This window comes from Limulus polyphemus, unplaced genomic scaffold (assembly GCF_000517525.1).
Source record: "Limulus polyphemus unplaced genomic scaffold, Limulus_polyphemus-2.1.2 Scaffold2500, whole genome shotgun sequence".
NCBI classification, from domain to species: Eukaryota; Metazoa; Arthropoda; class Merostomata; order Xiphosura; family Limulidae; genus Limulus; species Limulus polyphemus.
The window spans coordinates 94,314-113,543 of record NW_013668110.1 but is presented as its reverse complement, the minus strand read 5'-3'; the positions used below and the strand labels follow the sequence as shown (position 1 = coordinate 113,543).

General features: G+C 34.4%; 1 protein-coding gene across 1 annotated transcript in view; it reads right to left on the bottom strand.

The window, feature by feature from the left end:
- The window catches only part of LOC106467137 (protein FAN-like), a gene marked incomplete at its 5' end in the record, with an annotated part of 133,833 nt that overhangs the window by 23,904 nt on the left and 90,699 nt on the right, over positions 1–19,230 (bottom strand). The window contains 4 exons of the mRNA XM_013927457.2: positions 3,861–3,996; positions 4,735–4,791; positions 9,551–9,612; positions 17,498–17,559. Of these exons, the coding sequence (XP_013782911.1) occupies positions 3,861–3,996; positions 4,735–4,791; positions 9,551–9,612; positions 17,498–17,559 (317 nt within the window). The remainder of the gene's footprint in view (positions 1–3,860; positions 3,997–4,734; positions 4,792–9,550; positions 9,613–17,497; positions 17,560–19,230) is intronic.

The window sequence follows — 19,230 nt, the reverse complement described above, 5'->3', positions numbered from 1 at the left end:
GATAATTCAAATTTTTGTATTGTTCATTACTCAATTTCATAATTTAAAAGTAAATATTAAAAAACACACTTAAACATCGATTTTTGTGTGTCACATGGTATGTTGAATGCAGCACTGGTTCAAATTACATGTTTGTGAAGTCAAAATACTTGGTCTACAGTTTTGTACAAATTAAAATCTCAAATTACAGATATTGATAAGCTATAATATAAAATAAGAACCTCTTATCTTTTCTATTTGCAAAGATATTGCTCATGTAATAAATCAAACAGAGTGGCACCCCACTAACCTCTTTCAATTTTTGGAAAAGCTCCCTTATATACACTTACTTCTATATATGACATGAATGACCAATCGAAAGCTCAAAATGTCCCCTAGAGGCTTTCTTAGCCATTTTAAATTCTTAGGATGTCATCATTTTCTTTCAACCAAGATTTCAAGGTGGTAGGTTGTGTCTTTAGTCTGCTTGAAATTTGATATTTTTTTAAACCCAAATACAGTTTAGTTACTAAACTTGATAAATTATAGTGGCATTCTATGGTATTAATGTAGTAATTAATGATTTTTTGGTTATTCAACTGTATATATAAAACCTAAAAAAATTATTTAGTTTCATATCCTCCACATGCAAAATTTTAAAAGGTTTAGCAACCCACATCAAGCAGCAACTTAGTACAAAGGTCATAACTAGAAGAGATAATTGTTTGCTTTACTTCTTTATTTACTGTTTTATGTTTTAAGAAAAACAAGTTTAAGAATTTATTTCTAAATAGCAATAATCTATATACATATATAATGTATACTAATTGAAATGTGACTGTATTTAAAAAATACTAGTCTACTAAAATACAGCCAAGACAGGTCACTTTGTAAAGACTAAAGATCAGTTTTATATTATTGGATATGGTAACATGAGTGCATGTGTGTCATTGTAACTTCTGTATTGTTAGCCAAGCATGGCTGAAATGACAATATAATAAATATATATATAAATGTATAATGTTATGAGATTTAAGCTATTTAGTCTAAATGTTTATGTTTTCATGTTATAATTTGTTGTCATTCTAGAATGAAAGCTGCATAATTTATATTTATTTCCTAATTTTTTATGGTGGTTGCGAGATCAGTCAAATCTACAGAACCTGTACAGAGATTCGTTAGTGAAAATAACAGATAAAATATAGTTTTTTCTTAAGAGACATTTGATAACTATCTCTACATTATGAAGATTTCGCATGTGAAATTAGAAAATTTTCTGACCCAAAAAAATATTTTTAATCTTAAAATGAAAATTACTTTGCATGTTTGATAGGCAACATGCGAAAAGAAAAGCATAAAAAACATTGCTTTACAAATCTTAAGACTTGATAAAAAAAAGTTTATATTTTGCATATGAAAGCATTGTAATGTATACTGATAATCTACCAAACTTTGTTAACATAATGGTTATGAGGTCAGTCCCAGGGACTGGTTTGCTTGGTTGGTTTGTTATGAATTTCGTGCAAAGCTACAAGAGGGCTATCTATGCTAGCCATCCCTAATTTAGTAGTGTAAGACGAGAGGGAAGGCAGCTAGTCATCACCACCCACCACCAACTCTTGGGCTACTCTTTTACCAACGAACAGTGGGATTGACCGTCACATTATAACACCCCCACGGCTGAAAGGGTGAGCATGTTTGGTGGGATGGGGATTTGAACCCGCGACCCGCAGATTGCGAGTCGAACGCCCTAACCACCAGGCCATGCAAGGCCATCCCAGGGACTGAGCCCATGCTGAAAGAGGTAATTGGACAGTTTTCAGCTTCTTTAGGAATGCTTCACAGAAACACAAACAGTAACTGACAGTACAAAGCTTCAGTTGGTTATAATAACAGGCAGGAAAAGAATGATTTATAAACATAAGAAAAGTTTTATTGATGGCGGAATATACTACATATTTCGACAGAACATTGGTCTGTCTTCTTCAGGTATGATCAGTACTAAGCAATATATGGTCTATATATCTTACAAAGACACATGAATTAAGTGACAAAAATGGTGTCAGCAGTTGACAGGATACAGGTAGAGGTTAAGTCTGATCAAGTATATGAACAGTGAATAGACCTTGCCAAATACAGCTTATGTTGCTATGGCTACTATCATGGGTTAGTGAGAGATCATTTGCTTTGATGATTTCTATAGTTTCTAAACAGTCACTTTCTTTTTTATTTTTGGGTTGGTGTAGGAGGAGAATTTCATCCCAGAGTATTTTGTGACCCGTTTCATATTGATAAATTGTTAAGGCAGATATCTGGAATCCACCACTACACTTGTAACCTTGGTGTTCTTTGTATCATATTGTTAAGGAACATGACATTTGTCCTATGTATTTCTTTCCCCATTCACATGGGATAATGTATATGCCTTGTTTTTGTTCTTTTAATGGGGTTTATTTTGCGCTAGATAGTAAGATGCTAATTTCATATGAAAGTTTGAATACAGTTTTATATCAGTGCTGAAATTATTAAAAAGGCTAGTAATTTCATTAGCAATTTCTGGCACAAAAAGGAATGAAACAGATTTGTTACATTTTTTATTGTTGACAGTTGAAAGGTTAGAGTTAAAACAAAATTTTTCAATGTTTGGAAGTTTGATACAAGCCCTATCTATTTGGGTTGAAACCTCTAGATAGTGTTATGTTCTTTAGGTAGTTCAATTTAATAAGTAAGTATTCTTTGTGGAAGCAAAGTTGTACAGCATGACTTATGTAGGTGAAGTAGGAGGATATTTTCTGTGATAGGTGGTGATTAGATCTTGCGTGTGGCAACATGGTCACGGTATGGGGTTTCCTGTATATACGATGGTAACTTTATGCTTTTCCCTTTTTACATTTACATCTAAAAAGGGAAGACAACTGTTGGATTATGACACTGGGTCTTAATGTGTTTAAGAATTCAATGAAATTGAGTAGTGTCTCTTTCCCATGTCACCATATACTGAAAATATCATCTTCGTATCTCAACCAGATTTCAGGTTTGGTGTGTATGAATATGTCTCCAAACAGTTCTTCTTCTAGAACGGACATGTAGAGGTCACTAAGTAGAGGGGAAAAGGGGTTCCCATCACAAATCCATTATTTTGCTTGTAAAACTGGCCTTCATAAGTAAGTGTTGTTTAAGCAATATTCTGTGAGGTTGAAAAGGTGTTCTGTTACAGGATTTTCCTCTAGTTTTCCTTTTAGACAGTGTAAAGCTTATTCAATAGGTACTGAGGTAAATAAATAATTCATATCATGCTTATAAATGATTGTTTGCTTGCCTATTATTATATTAGCATAACATGCTTCCTTACTCAAGACTTTAGTTGGTTTATATACGAAATTCTAATTGATTCCATAAATTTTCAACAATGTTTTACCACGTATAATGTCAAATGTATGCAATAAAATCAGTTAGAATTTCTTCATCCTTCAAGAAACTGTAAAGTGAAGCTCTGAGTGTCCAATTAAATACTAAAACAAAAAAGAACAAACTAATTATGGTGTTACAAGGTTGCTTGTTTGTAGAATTAAGATATATTTCAGCTGATTCAAAGATTTGAAATTATTTTTATGTATTAAGAATAAAAAAGCACATAAAAACTAATGTTTCTGGCACAATGAAAGGTAAAATTTTTAATATTAGTTACAGCTGATTTGTGTCAGTAACACCATTATCATGATCAAATACTACCGTGTTACCAAAACTAGTCGGCTGTAGCTAATAATAAAGATTTTACCTTTCATTGTGCCAAAAAATGTCAGTTTTTACTAGATAGTTGATTCCTAAATTACTGAATTAAAACTACTTGAAAACTTTTAACTAGCGTTTATAGAACTTACTTGGAAAGTTATCGATGAGACTGAAAGAAGACAAGTTCCATATGTTAATATGTCCATCAGTTGTGCCACTCACTAAAAGAGTGTTACTACTGTCCAGAGTAACACAGCTGACCCCAGCCTCATGATCCAGTTCTGCCTACAGAAATTGAATTCACATACTCAGTGTGTGTGTGTACTTATCTTACATATTGCAAACTAATGATTTTTGTTTGTTTATAGACAGTATATTTGTTTGGAGCTCAAGTTCTTTTTCAGCTATAGAATTCTATACATACACTATTTCACAAGTTAGAACTAGTTTACTGTATGGCACAAGCTTATTGTAATTTGACTGGCACAAGTAAACATATAAGAAATATAAATTATAGCATCTCATACATTCAATAACTGTCTTAAACTGCATTTATCCTAAAACTACCAATGGGGTCCATATGAGCTCCTTTGTTTTTTAAATACACTTTTTCTAAACTATTTACATATCAAAATGCTTGTGGATCTATAACTTCGTTGGTTATAGGGTCACATAAAAAAACACAATAAAAATATTGCCAACATTGCAATAACTCTTTCTATTTTGCTGGAATTTCGAGACATCTTACATAGAAAATGAGTCATTTCACCAAATTCTTTTATTCACTTCCTTATACTGAGTATTCAACAGGAATAGAAAATAATAAAATATAAAATTAATATGAGATTCCCACTGTCCCTATCTACTATCTAGCGAAACCACAGCCAAGGGAACGGGCTTGGAAAAATCAGCGTATAAACAGAAGTTGGTAATTTGAGAGTTCTGAAACAAGTTTGTGGCATTTAAAGTGCTCATTTAAAGGTAAACATACTCTAATGCCATAGGTATGTTTATATGACTTACCAATAAGTCAGCTGTGGAATGCATACGGAGACTCTGGTGGGGACCATAGTGCCATACCTGTAAAAAAAACAAAAACAATTTACCAGTATAAACTACTAAAAGTTTTCAATATATAATAAATATGAATGTTAACATTTCCCAAAACTGAAAATGTATTTCCAATAGATACTTACTTCCCCTCACATAATACCTTTTCTTGACTTGTGCTACCCTCTTTTTGCAAAATTTTTTGCTCACCACTAGCCTTGATGCTTCCACTAACCCTCACGTGATTTAATGTGGTAGAGCTGTGCTATAGCATGCAAATGAGCATGCGACAATCCTCCACCAATAGGAGTGCAACACACCCTCCTAGTCCAGCTGATTCCCTCTATACTGTTGAGCACTATCATTCTTTTGAGATTAGGCAAAAAAGACACACTGGAAGTGGGGAGTATGGGTGGGAAGTGTGAGAGGAAGTATCTATCGGAGATACATTTTCAGTGTAGGAAAATGTTAACTTCTGATATGATACCTACCCTCTTCTCACATAATAACTAAAATCACACACTGAAATGGTGGAGGGACCAGTGCAAAATTTAAATAGATGAGTATTCTTCAGAAGATAATTGAAGATAGCCCATGTAATGTGACACCGTAATGTGTAGGGTCACACACATGGGAGACCACACCCCATCTATAACAGGTATACTCTTTGCTCATTTTCAAAATACATGTCACTAGATCAGGTGGAAAAGAAGCATTCCAACGTGTAACTGGACATACCAGATGATGTAGAGTGGCTAGGGCACATCAGACCACATTCAGTGGGTCAACACCAATCCAAAACCAAGCAGCGTTGGGTATTCGTCTTTCAGTCTGAGATAGGAGGAGAGTCCAAACAGTCTTCACCTCATAACCAAGAAACAGAAGGAAAAAACAAATTCTGGTAATGGTAGGAAGGGGGAATGCAAACATGGTAGTCCATGCTTCTAATTTCATTGCATAGATTTATTTTACCTTCTTAAGCCATTATCTTCCCTGAGTTGAGCAATAGCTGGCTGCCATATTGTTGCATTCCATTCAATCAACTTTCCTCTTGTCTACCTATGCGTGCTACCCATCTCCAACGTTTTCAACTTTTACAACTCTACTCTATCTTTATCTCTCATTATTTTCTCTCCTTGATACAGTTGTTTCTTTTTCTATGCAATATTATAATTCCTAGCATATTTCTTTTCATATCTCTACGGGTTACTGAAAGTTTTATCCGCTTTCTTGATTAATCTCCCATATGCTATTGATGGTGTTAGACATTTTTCCTCTAGACATACTGACATTATATTTTTACAAAAGAACATAATCAAATTTTGTAAATGCTGTCCAGCTTGCTCTTATTATTCTTATTTGAATTTCTTACTGGATATACATTTAAAATAGCGTCTTTTCCAAGACATATATACTTATGAACTTCCTTGATCTACTTTCCACCTACAGTTATTGTTTTCTTTGTGAAAATAACAGGTATGTTTTCCACCTCCCATGTTTCTGGTATTGTTTTAGATTGAATGCAGCTTGTAAATATTATTGTAAGTTGTTCTTTTAACAGCTTCCTCACCACATTTCAAAAACGTCCATCAGAATTCTGTCAAGTGTCTTTTTGGGTTTTCATAGATCAGTGTCTTCTTGTATCAATGTATCCATTTTAACTTCAGTTCTAATTCAACTCTTTTCATTTTCATGTGGTACTTCCCAGTTATTACCTGTAATTACTATTATATTTTCTTGACATTTTCCCATTACTTATTTCTTTCTATAGCTCATTTTTCCAAAATTATTTACCAGTTCTATATTGCACTTCTTTTCTGAAAGTTTTACATTTACCTGTGTATTCTTTCTGTTGCAAGTTAATCTAACTTATTTTATTATTTGTCATTTCTTTCATTAGTACTTTTGTTTTATGTGATAGTTTTCCTCATCTGTTTTTCTTTACTTTGTTAGTTATCTCCAAGACTATTGGTAATGTTGTCAATATGTTATTTACATAATTTGCCTAAACACAATGCTGGATTTACCATGAGGCAACTGTCTCCAAGCCTCTCCAGTTTAGGGGCCTCCACAAAGTTTTTTTTTTTATATATTAATATTAAGAAATGTAAACAATTAGGCTAAAGTGATTTTTATTTCTATAGTTTTAACTGTTCTATTATAGGTGAATTCCACCTGCATGGCCAGAAATAGAATATAGATTATTACAAATGATTAAATATAGAAAACAAGTGTAATTATTGTAAGTATAATAGTGCTTTCAGGCATTAGCTTAAGCCAAACCACTTGATGGTCTCAGCTTGCCTGATTGGCAACATTGCTCCAGGAGTTCCCAGAATGTAACAAATAAGCTGGCAGGTGGCAGATCATCCCCAACTCACCAAACTCATCCACACATGCACATAGGTCCATATACCATCCTCTTCTACAAACCGTGCACACTGCACAATATTCATATATAAGCACTTACATGAAAATACATACATATATACAATATACATACACTAGCACCCGCACGTACACATATAAATACATATATGCAAAGATATACTTAGAAGATATGCAGCTACACAATACAAACACACATACGATATACATTCAAAATGCACACACCTGCATGCACACATACATATACAGCGACACACACATAAAATATATAGAATATTTTATGTATTTTCTATTTTATTATATTATTGTTTTTTGTATTATTATGTATGTTACAGAAATGAGTGCATCGACTCAATACTTCATGACAACATATTAGTGGTGCTCAAAAGAGGAAATTAGTACATGAAAAAAGTGAAAAAGTATCAGGAAGTTGTCAAAAAATATAGAACAATTGGTGAATACTTTACTCAATCACAGCCATCATAATCTAACAATGAAGATAATACTGAAGGTTCAGTTGTTACTCAGTCTCCGATGCCTCTGATTCACAAGAAACTCCTCAAACAGAATCAGAGTCAGTTGAAGTACAGCAAAAACTTCTAGGACTTGAACTGGACATTGGTCTATGGCCTTTTCATGTGACTTGTGAAGTGATCAATTATTGGGTAAGGGGAGGTCCAAATGTGTTACAAAACAAGGGTAGTGGTTTCACCAAATCAAGCAAAAGTACTCATTCTTGCAGTATATAAATGTTTGATTGTACTCATCCAAATGGTGAGAAAAATTGATCAAAGCTAGTTATGTTATTCATTGTAAACTTATTGAAGCTAGGCCAAGGTCCACTGGTGATTCAAGGGTTCAATGATTGAAAAAAATGCCGGCCGTTCTCTAGATGGTTATGAACAATCAAAGGTTCATTGTGATGCAATAATAAAATTTGCAAAACTTATGACAGACAATAGTAGAATTGATAAGCATCTGGTAAAACAAGCTGGTGAATTAGCATATTATTGGAGAAAATACTTCAGAGAGTAGTAAGTGTAATCAGGTTCCTTGAGGAATGTGGGCTTCCTTTCCATGATGACAATGAAAAAAAGGTCCAAGCAAGAATTGAAATTTCTCGGGTATGATGGAAGTTATAGCAGAGTGTGACACTTTGCTGGCAGAACATAAACAGAAACATGAGAACAAAGGAAGTGGATGTACAAATTACATGTCATCGACCACTTCTGAGGAGCTCATTGAAATAATTGGTAACTTAATACTGAGCACTATTGTTTCCAAGATAAAATTATCAAAATATTTTTCTGTATTTATTGATTCTACTGAAGATAATAGCAATACTGATCAGCTCACTTGTGTTAGATATTTGGAAGCTGACAGTCCTGTTGAAAGATTTCTAACTTTTATGGATACTTGTGGTCACACTGATCAGTAATTAGCATTAGAAAGCCAGATAAATTAAGATAGTTATAGGACTATCAGCTTGTTATAATTCTGTGTTATTAGATGAATTATTTAATTAAATAAATATTATTTAGTGCACTAGTGCCATTATATAAAACGAATGCTTAATTTTCATTGACAGTTGACAACAAAAAACAACAGTAGACAGGTAAGTACCATATATCTTGTTTTTCATGTATATTCTTTACTTACTATTCTAAAAGTAACTAAAATGTAAAAATTAGAAACTCATTAGGTTATCCAAGGTTAGATTAGGTAATATAATGGAAAAACAAATCCTCCATGAGGTATGCTCACAAACAGCTCATGCATTACATAATTCAATACAGTAACTTGAGTATTGCATAGGTCAAAAGAAAATAAAACAATAAAATTTAAGTATAAACAGATATATACTGTTATGGGCTTTAAGTTATTTAGAATAAACAACTGTTGTTTCGTGTTACAACTGCAGTCATACTAGAAAGAAAAAAGGATAATTTAGATTTATTTCATATTTCTTTATTGTGTTTACAATGCATAGAGACTTAGGGCAGAGAAAATAACAGATAAAATATAAATGTTTGATATATAATTAGGAGGTTTTAGAAATTATACAAATGAAATTTGACAATTTTCAGAAAAGTATGTTTAATCTTGACATGAAAAGAAGTTTGCACTAGGAACAGTCAACACTTTGACTCCATATATTCATAGACAAATTTTTAGTAAAAATACTTAATTGAAATATCTGATATTTTGTGTACAAAAAACTTTTAATGTTTACTGAAAAATTGCCAAATTTTGTGAAGATGCACACAAAACATATTAAAAGTTATAGTTTGGAAACTCTGATGGTTACTTTGGAGTTATGAACTCGGTTGAATCAGCCAATGAAGGCTAACTGAAAGTTAAGTAAAGCTTTATCTTAGAAACTTAAAGAAAAACAACTTACTTTAGCTGAGGAGTCTGAGGATGCTGTCACCAAAACATCATTATTCCAACAAATATCTGTAACTAAAAATACATAGGAAATTAAAAATGTGTTAAATAAGATCTATACCTTACATTTATGTTACTAGTTGTCTTCAGAAAACTTTATTGACAACTAACTTTATTTCTTCCCTCCAAAAAATCTTTAAAATGTATGAGCATAGCCATGACTGCAGCATCAAGTGGTATGCATGATTCTACCAAGATGATGTATTTATTGTACATTAAATCAGCAGATTACAAATTAACCCTCTTGCTACTGGCATGTCATGACTTTTTGTTACATTCAATATTTAATTAAACTAATTTATTATCATTGTATATAAATAAATGTGGCATCAAAATGTAGATAATATATAAAAATTTAATATTATTTAAGTTTTAAGTTTTTAAAAAAATATTTCAAAAATCCTCAATTTCTTCTCTAATATATTTACTACACTTCCAAGAAGTACAGAATTTAACATAAATTACTCATCATAACACAGATATTACTCAGACATAGCATAACTTTTATAGTCTTTCATCTTATATATTTATAGTCATAAACTAGAAAATCAGATTCATGTGCTACATCCACCTGTCAGATCTGCTATCTTTCACAAATTGCCACTAGATCTCCCTGATGTTTAATATCTTTATTTATAACCATTAGAAATCCAAAATTTTAATCTACTTAATGACATATTATATTAGATTGTTTTCTGTGAAGAGAACTGTCAATTTGGCCTCCAGTTAAAACGTTTTCTCCTGGAAATCATATTGACAAACTTAGCTGAATTTTTAAAGGCTTTTGTTGCATAGTTAGAAAGCCAGAAAAATTATACTAGTTATAGAACATTGTTTGCTTTGTGCATGTCATTATTGTGTTCTTAAGTGCATTATTTAATTAAATAAAAATTATTTAGTGTAATACTACCATTAATATAAAAGTAGGCTTAAGTTTTATTTACAGCAAAAAAATAAGACCCACATGAGTACTATATTTCTTGTTTTTCATGCATTTTCTTTTTATTATAAAAGTAGCTAAAATGTAAACATTAAAAACTTATTTGGTTAGATAAGTTAGATTAAATAGATAATGAAAAAATAAAAAAATTATTCCTGAGGGATGCTCAAGTGTTACATAATTCATAATGGTAATGTAAACTGCACATTTGCTGAGTGATTCACAACTTTTGTGGTGGTATTATTAGTTAGAGAGCATAAACAGATATATATAGTCACAAATTTTAAGCTATTTAGGATAAGTTTTAATTTTCCTATACAAAAATGTATTTCTGATAGGTACTTCCCGCCACTCAACAAGATTAGCTTTTCCCATTTGCTGCCCTCTATATGCAAACTTTTTCAAAACACATGCCACAAGCTTTCCATATCCCTCTGTTGGAATCCAAAGTTCCAACATGTCTCTCATTCAAATTATCATGCAACAGCTCTCCACTAGTAGGAGAGCACTACTATCATGTGATGCATGCGACTCCCTCTATGCACCACTACCGAACTATCACTTCGAAGTTTGGGAGAAGATGTGAATACTGGATAATTTTGGGAAGGAAGAGTGGGAAGTACCTATTGGAAATACATTTTCGTATAGGAACATTATAACTTCCGATACGGTACCTTCCCTCTTCTCACAAGATTAGCTTGAATCCCACATTAAAAAGGAGGAGGGACCAGTGCGAGGGCAGAACAGGCTTATCCCCCGAAAGCATCCAAAGGATACCCCTGGAGATAAAAGAAACAGATCTGATGATCTGAGGAAGGGCTCCCCCACTGCATCTGAACCAGGTATTGCTTCGCTATGAACAGGTGGGATCAAAATATGGCGGAATATAAAGGGAGCACATCCGTGTGGGAGAGGATAGGTCTGTAATGTGGTCCCAATCAAAGAAACAGATACACTCAATCCCACATAATGAAAGTGGGTAATGGAGGATGTGCCCCATGGTGTAGAGTTGCTAGGGCACATCAGACTGTACTTGGTAATCAACTACATTCAAAACCTCTCTCGCTGGGTACCAACATACAGAGCGGGATACGAAGTGAAGTTGAAGCAAGAGCCCCTGAAAGAAAAGAAAGCATAAGTAAAGACCTATCTAGTGTCAAAGCTACACCGAAGCCTGTAGAATAGCCACATGCAGTAGGTGATACCCCAAGGAAGCAGGAATCGGGATGTGGTGAAACTAGTGGGAGATAAAAATGTGCAGAGTCGTCCACATGCCCTACTGTAGAATCTCCTCCAATGACCGACGAAGACAAGAAGCAAGGGAGAAGGTAAGAAGTCAGGTTTGATGGTAAGACATGGGAAAGAGATCAAGATGGGAGTGGGACAAGGAGGAATAAGCTAACTAGATCAAACAACAAACCCAACTGGTCAAGGTAAGAATGGAAAAATCATGGGAAAAGGTAGTTTGGCTTGGGATAAAGAGGCAGGAACGAAAACCCCAGAAGGAAGGCATGTGCGCAATATAAAAATGGAGGGCATGTCCTGGGCAGAGGAGTCTATAAAAGATCAGGATGATTTGATGATGAGGAACCCACTTTGAGACTAATAATGGCTGGAGATGGCTTGAATGGATAATGAATAAAAACTTTAATATAAGTTTAACATAACAGCAAATGCACAACATTTCGACAAGGTTTTGTCATCATCACCACGATAGAGGGAAGTGAGATAGGGAAAAAGGAAGAATCACCCTCACGAGCCACCAAGGTTTGGGAAAGGAATGCATGATCTGGATAAAGGATGAGGTAGGTTGAAAGATACAAGGTCCTGGTGATGTCGAGAGCAAAAATATCTAATCCACAATGACCACAAGCCAGTAGCAGGAGAAAATATGCCTTAAGGGAAAGGTGAAACAAGGAACAGGAAGAAATGAGTTAGAATAGAGGTAAAGTAAGAGTAAGGAGGACCACGTTAATGTCCCAGTCTGGAAGTGATGGACATCTTGGTGGCTGAAGCAGCTGGAAAGAACAGATCAACAAGGAAAGAACTGGGGAGGAAAACACCTGGCAGAAACAGGAAAAACAGAAAGTATGGGATAAGGCTATCTGAAAACCCAAAATCGAGGAGACCAACAAACCCCTCTCAAAGAGCCAGGTAAGGAATTCTGAGACACCGATAACTGTAGGTCAAGAAGTTGGAAACCTTGAGCTAAAACCAAGGAAAGAAAAACACTCCACTTCCATCAGTAAACAGCCATGGAGAAAAGACAAATGGAATGGGCTAAATGAGAAGCTACTCAGCAAAAGGATCAGGAACTCCTTGAAAGAGTCCGGAAAAAAGCCAAACATGAAGTCTGAAAAAAGAAACTGCGGGATGTAGAACTGGTGACTGAGGTTGATGTAACAGGTCTGGAAGAGGGATAGCAGGGATCATCTGGAACCAAAGCAACTAAAGGAACCATGGTTAAGGGTGGCAGTAAGAAGCAATCAGAAGGACTCTGTATGGAGTGGCATGGATAAGGGAGACTACCTGATGAAGTAATCAGATAGGAGGATAAAAAGAAAGAAACGGGTGGGACCAATTCTAGCTGAAGGTATCTATTTCCAAAGCCCTAGGATGGGGAATTGGGGACCAAAACAGGTAATTTTTGATTGAGGGCGGTGGCAAAGGTGATCCACCACCAGATTGAATGCACCCAGAATATTACACACCATCAATGTGATGGGAGTGGGCCAAACAGATAAGATACAATGTTAGAAACACAGGGATCTTGACCAGGTGCCGCCTTGGTGATTGATATAGGCTACCACTGTAGAACTGTAAGAATGGATCATAATCAGGTGACTGTTGTTGATAGAAAAAAAATGATCCAATAAACAACCAGGAGTTCCAGGACGTTCATATTAAGAGAACGTTCTTCCACAGACCAATAACTCAAAACCTCTGGGTGATCGAACCATGCACCCCAGCCCTGAAGGGATGTATCTGTAACTCTGGTCATGGACGAGAAAGCAAGACACCCGCCGAAGTATGGGCCTTGTCCAACCACCAATGGAAATTGTCCATCAAGGAGGAAGGAAGGTGAATAGGAGCATCTAAAGAATCCCGTGCAAGATTCCACTGGCCATGAAGGGCCCACTGAAGCAAATGCATATGAGCCCTGCCAAGGGGTATGATAGAAGTCAGTGAGGACCACCTTTCCAAAAGTGATAGAAACCTTGCCAGTAGTAAGTAAGGGAGCAGACAGGGCTGTCCAAACAGCCAGTTCCATAGAATGAAGTTGAAGTGGAGAAGGTGGGCCAAATAGAGATGAGTGTTAAAGAAAACACCCAGATGTACAAGATACTAGGTCGGATGAAGGACCCCCCCAATGTGACCAATTATCCCACCCGCAGAACTTCGAGAAGAAGCTGACGAGTTTGAAAGGCTGACTACCCATTCAGAATGGGCAAGAAGAAACCAGTCGTTCACGTACATATGGAAGCGCAGCCCCAGGGAATGAATATGCCGAGCAAAGGAGTGAACCACTGGACAAAAATATATGGCACAGAAGCCAGACGGAAGGACAGGGCACTAAAAAGATATACCAGCCCATGACAGGCAAACTGGCGGGAGTAAAACCAGCAGGACTCGCATGGAGCAGGTACAACAACCTATTGGGTGAGGAGGTCGAGTACTGCCTCGGATAGACACTGGCGTGACCAGGGATCCCAAGGAAGAGGAAGGATATGAGAGAGAGGGGAAAAGAGTATGACAAAACCTTCTGATAGAACACCACAAACTCGAACTTCATAGAGGAAAGGGCTGCTCTGATGAACGAAATTCGCCATACAAGCTACAACCTGTACCAAACTAACCAGGAAGTCACCGGAACTGTTGCCTGCATACCATGTATTGCCGCATAAAACAGCAAACTGCAGTACCACGGGAAGCTGGGACAAGCAAGGCTGTGAAGGGTAAGGTTGGGAAATGGGACTCAGAACCACACCCGAATATAGTGACCCAAAAAGTCCTAAAGAGAAGTGAACCACGTGTGTAGGATCAAAGCCAAAAATAACACTCATTTGACAGTGGAAGGGAAGAGGACGAGGATGTCCCCAGAAAACCCCATAGGGTTCTCGTGAAGAGCCTCAGACAGGAAGAGAATTGAGGCAAGGTATTACAAAGAGTGTCAGAGGAAGACCAAGGTTGGAAAATGGGGCAAAGGTAGGATGAACAGGAAAATCGGGACCCATCCTCCAAAACAGGTAAAACCAAAAGGAGAAAGGTAGAAACAAGCAATAAGGAAGGATGGGTCAAAATAACTAAGGAATGGGATAAACATGATATACCTGAGATATAATCTCAAAGAAATCTGATGAAGGCTGAACAGAATCCTAAGGAAAGTGTGGGAAGGCACAGTGAACACTGTGTGGGAGAGAGATAAAAATTGCACCAGTCTGCGAAGTAAAAGGCTAGAAAGGTACAGGAGGATAAAAGGCGTGAACAGGAGACAATATGCATTCGATATAATGCTCCATCTCCACACGAACAAAGGCCGAGAAATCCCCTGATGGGTCGCCTGCACCTGTGGCCAAAAGTGCAGTAAGGGATGAGTGATATGCACCCAAAGTGGTAACAGCGACTTCAGAATCCAAGCTAGATACCAAACAAGTTAAAAATGCACAGCAAACATGGGTAAATCAAACACTCTAAAATAAAAGTGAAATTAAATGAAGTTGAACTAATTTAAATAAAATTAAACCACTTCTAGGGTAATCAGTGGTCTAAAGAAAGATATCTGCACTCAAGCCCTGCCAAATGAGAAATGATAGGTCAGTAGTGGTGCATAGAGGGAGTCACATGCATAACATGATAGTAGTGCTCCCCTATTGGTGGAGAGTTGATGCATGATGATTTGCATGAGAGACAGGTTGGAATTTTGGATTTCAACAGAGAGACATGGAAGACTTGTGTGGTGGGATTATTAGTTAGACACAGTTCAAAGGGCAATAAAACATTAAAATTTAATTATAAATAGATATATACAGTTACAAGTTTTAAACTATTTAGAATAAACAATTGTTGTTTCCTGTTACAATTTACAGTCATTCTAGAAATAAAAAAATTTACATTTAAATCCTATTTTTTTTATGGTGGTGATGAGGTCGTCAAATCAACCAAACTTGTACAGAACTAGGTTAGAGAAAATAACAGATAAAATATACAGTTTTTCTGAAGAAAAAAGTTTGATATTTATTTAGGAGGTTTTAAAGATTATGCAATTTCAATTGTAAAATTTCCAGATGAAAAAAATATTTAAAGCTTGCAAATTTTTGTGAAAATACACAGTAAATATTAAAAATTATAGTATGGAATTTCTAAAGGTCAATTTGAGGGCTCACAGCAAGAGAGTTAAGCTAAAGTTACAGTGTTAGCATGCTGGATAATGAATCTTAGCTAATTTCTAAAAAACAAAAAGAACAGCAATTCAAAATCAGCTAAATACCGAGCAAAGTACCAAATATAATCCAATCAGACACTCAGGTCTAATTACATTGTAGAAACAAATAAGAAGTAAAACAAAGCAGAGTTAACAAATATTTCAAATGGATGAATAAAACTGAATCTTAAAAAACAAACAAAAAAACGACAACAGCTTATTTTCAGTATGTGTGCTGTTATATTTTGTATAATAAAAGTAAGTTGACCCTATGCATATGGATGGGTCAAAGTGTGCAAGTCATAACATTTTTACAATTACATTCAGAACTTAATTAAACTACTTTATTATCAATGTATGTCAATAAGATTGTCACCAAAATGTTGTTTATATTTACAATTTTCATATTATCTAAGCTTTAATTTCTTAAGTAAATAAATTCCAATATATTCTCAATCCTGAACTCTATGTTACATGATGCGAATTGACTCCCCCATTTTAGTTATTATTTCTACTAATATATGCATTTCAGTGTTCAGTGGATTAGATACATGTGCTATAGATGTTGACAACCATAATATAAAATTTGGATGTTATGCAAATGAAATATGAAAATAGCAACATCAAAATAAGTATTTTCATTCTTAGTGTGAAAATAATCTTTCACTCTAACTGACTTAATAAAGGCATCACACATAAACCTTTAGTAAAAAATACTTTATGAAAAATTGATTTTTTGGGTACAACAGCTTGCCAGTTTTCTTGAATATAAAACTTAGTACATTACAGATTATAGTATGTATAGTTTCATGATTACATAGTGGTTACAAGGATGATGAAAATGACTGAAACCATATACAGAGTTAAAGTGTGATGCAAGGATGAAACTTACATCTTAAACTAGGTAAGTTTGATCCAGAAAATACTCAGTGCTAGGACTTATTTTTATGCCAGTACTCAGTACTGGGACAAATCTGATATACTTTTCATCCAACCCAGAAAGCAGACATGTCACAACTCACAGAATCTAAACAATTATTAAATATTCTTTAAATGAAACATTAACTGACCTAACAACATTAATTCTTGTTGGTAACAAGTAACCAATCAACTAGTCTCATCTAGCATTATGATTTTTATGATTGGTCAATAATGATAAATATATCCAAATGATACATTTTAGTACCTGCTGCTGTGTTTAGTACCCACTCCTGATATTAACACATATACTTTTTAGTAATTTAACAGAAATAAAAAAAGGGGGGGATTTTCTTTTTTAGTAGTAAACTACATTATAAATTATACATAGAAGTAAAATCCTTTGTTGTATGCATAAGAGTACCAGTACTTTCTTGTGAGAAATTCCCCTCTGGTTTCAAACTATTAAGATGTACTACAAAAGAAAAAAAGTGTTTGAATATATATAAGCATATGCTCCAATTTACATTAACTACATTGAAACTTTAAATACTGATGTTGAATGTGTTTAATATGTACCCTACTGATGCTATGTATACAAGTACCTGTTATAAGCTTACCTGCATCGTCATGTGCCATGGTGTTTTCCAGAACTTTTCCATACTCTATGTTGTATTTGTACCTGTTTGTAGTAAAATATTATTAATAATAATAACTTGTAAAAAATAATATAATTTTAATAATTGTATGATATAGGAAGCTAAATCATAAGACCAAAAGGAAAAGCACTGCGGATATAGTTACTGAACCATTTTTCTCTTTCGTGCTTTGTCCTGAATATATGAACACAGAACTATACTATTCTTAAACCTATGCTCAACAGAATCATAATATAAACTTAAGAAAGCAAGAATATTACTTGAACTACACTTAACAAGTTTGTACACACAAATCAAAAACTGCATGCATGTTACTGATCTACAAGGGGACCTTAAATTATATGCTTTTGTGAGTACCATCACATTACAAGTGAAGCACCAATGACCACTCTCACATATCAAGTAATGAATCAAAAAATTACACATTTATTTGAAAATATTTCTGACCAATTAGTATGAAAGAATGCAGACACATGCCAAAGTTCAACATGCATACAAAAATAGTCTAGGCAAATTAGCTATTGTACTTGAAAAGTTGCTCAAAATCTGAAGAAAACAACAACCAAAAAATGATTTTCAAATATGTCTTTTAAGAATTGTTTTTGAATTCAAAATTAACAGATCACAATGATAACTTTATTTCTATGCCACAACAAGACCTAAAATGTAACAGTATGAGACATATTGAAAAGCCACAATATATCCAGGACAGAACAAACCAACACATCAGAAATACTGAGACAAAATGTTTGAACTCAATTTTAGTATCATACAGTGTATCCTGGACAGAATGCTAACTTACCAACACATTAGATACACAGAGACAGATGTTTCAAGTCAACTTTAGGATCAAACAGTAAATCCTAGACAGAATGCTAATGTACCAGCACAATTAGACATATGGACAGAATGTTTTAAGCCACCTTTAGGATCCTCATCTAGAGGAGATAGAAGTTTGCACCAAAACTTTTTATGCTATCAGAATATGTAGTACCTGTTCAATATAACACATTTCTATTACGTCTTAAACTACTTTACACTTTTTATCATGGTGTGCTGAAAAATAGGTCTTTATGAGCACTTTGAATATTTGCAAGATTCATAAATCTACAAGATAATCCAATTTAAGGTTATTAGTATTAAATGATGGAATATCCAGGAATAAGAACAAATCCAAATGAAGTTTCTTGACATAAAAATATTAAGCTCAAGAAGTTAGCTTAGCTTGAGAGAAAGTCTGAAGTTTAATGTCATTTTAATTGTTGTCAGATTTAAATTGGAATGTCTACAACAAAATTCTTTGAAATACAGAATCAGTAACTTATATCCTTAAATATATATATATATATCAAATCACATGAACAAGTTGTAAGGAAAATTAGAAAACAAAGCAATGCCCTATACAGTAGTTCTGAACATTGTATGGACTAATACCACAACACAAAACGTTAATAATTTGAGGTAATATTTTGAGCCCAGGACAGTGGAGGAGCAAAGGTTTAAATGTCATGACAACAGGAAAATAATATTAGGGGTCTAGCGGGCAGTTTAATACAAGTAACACTGTATGTTGTAAGTATTACATTTGATTTGTATTTTTTAAAGCTAAATAAAAAATTATTTATTGTAGTACCAAAATTTTTAGGTACAAATGCAGCTCTTACACCTTCTATTGTCTGCCACTGGTTTAGGAT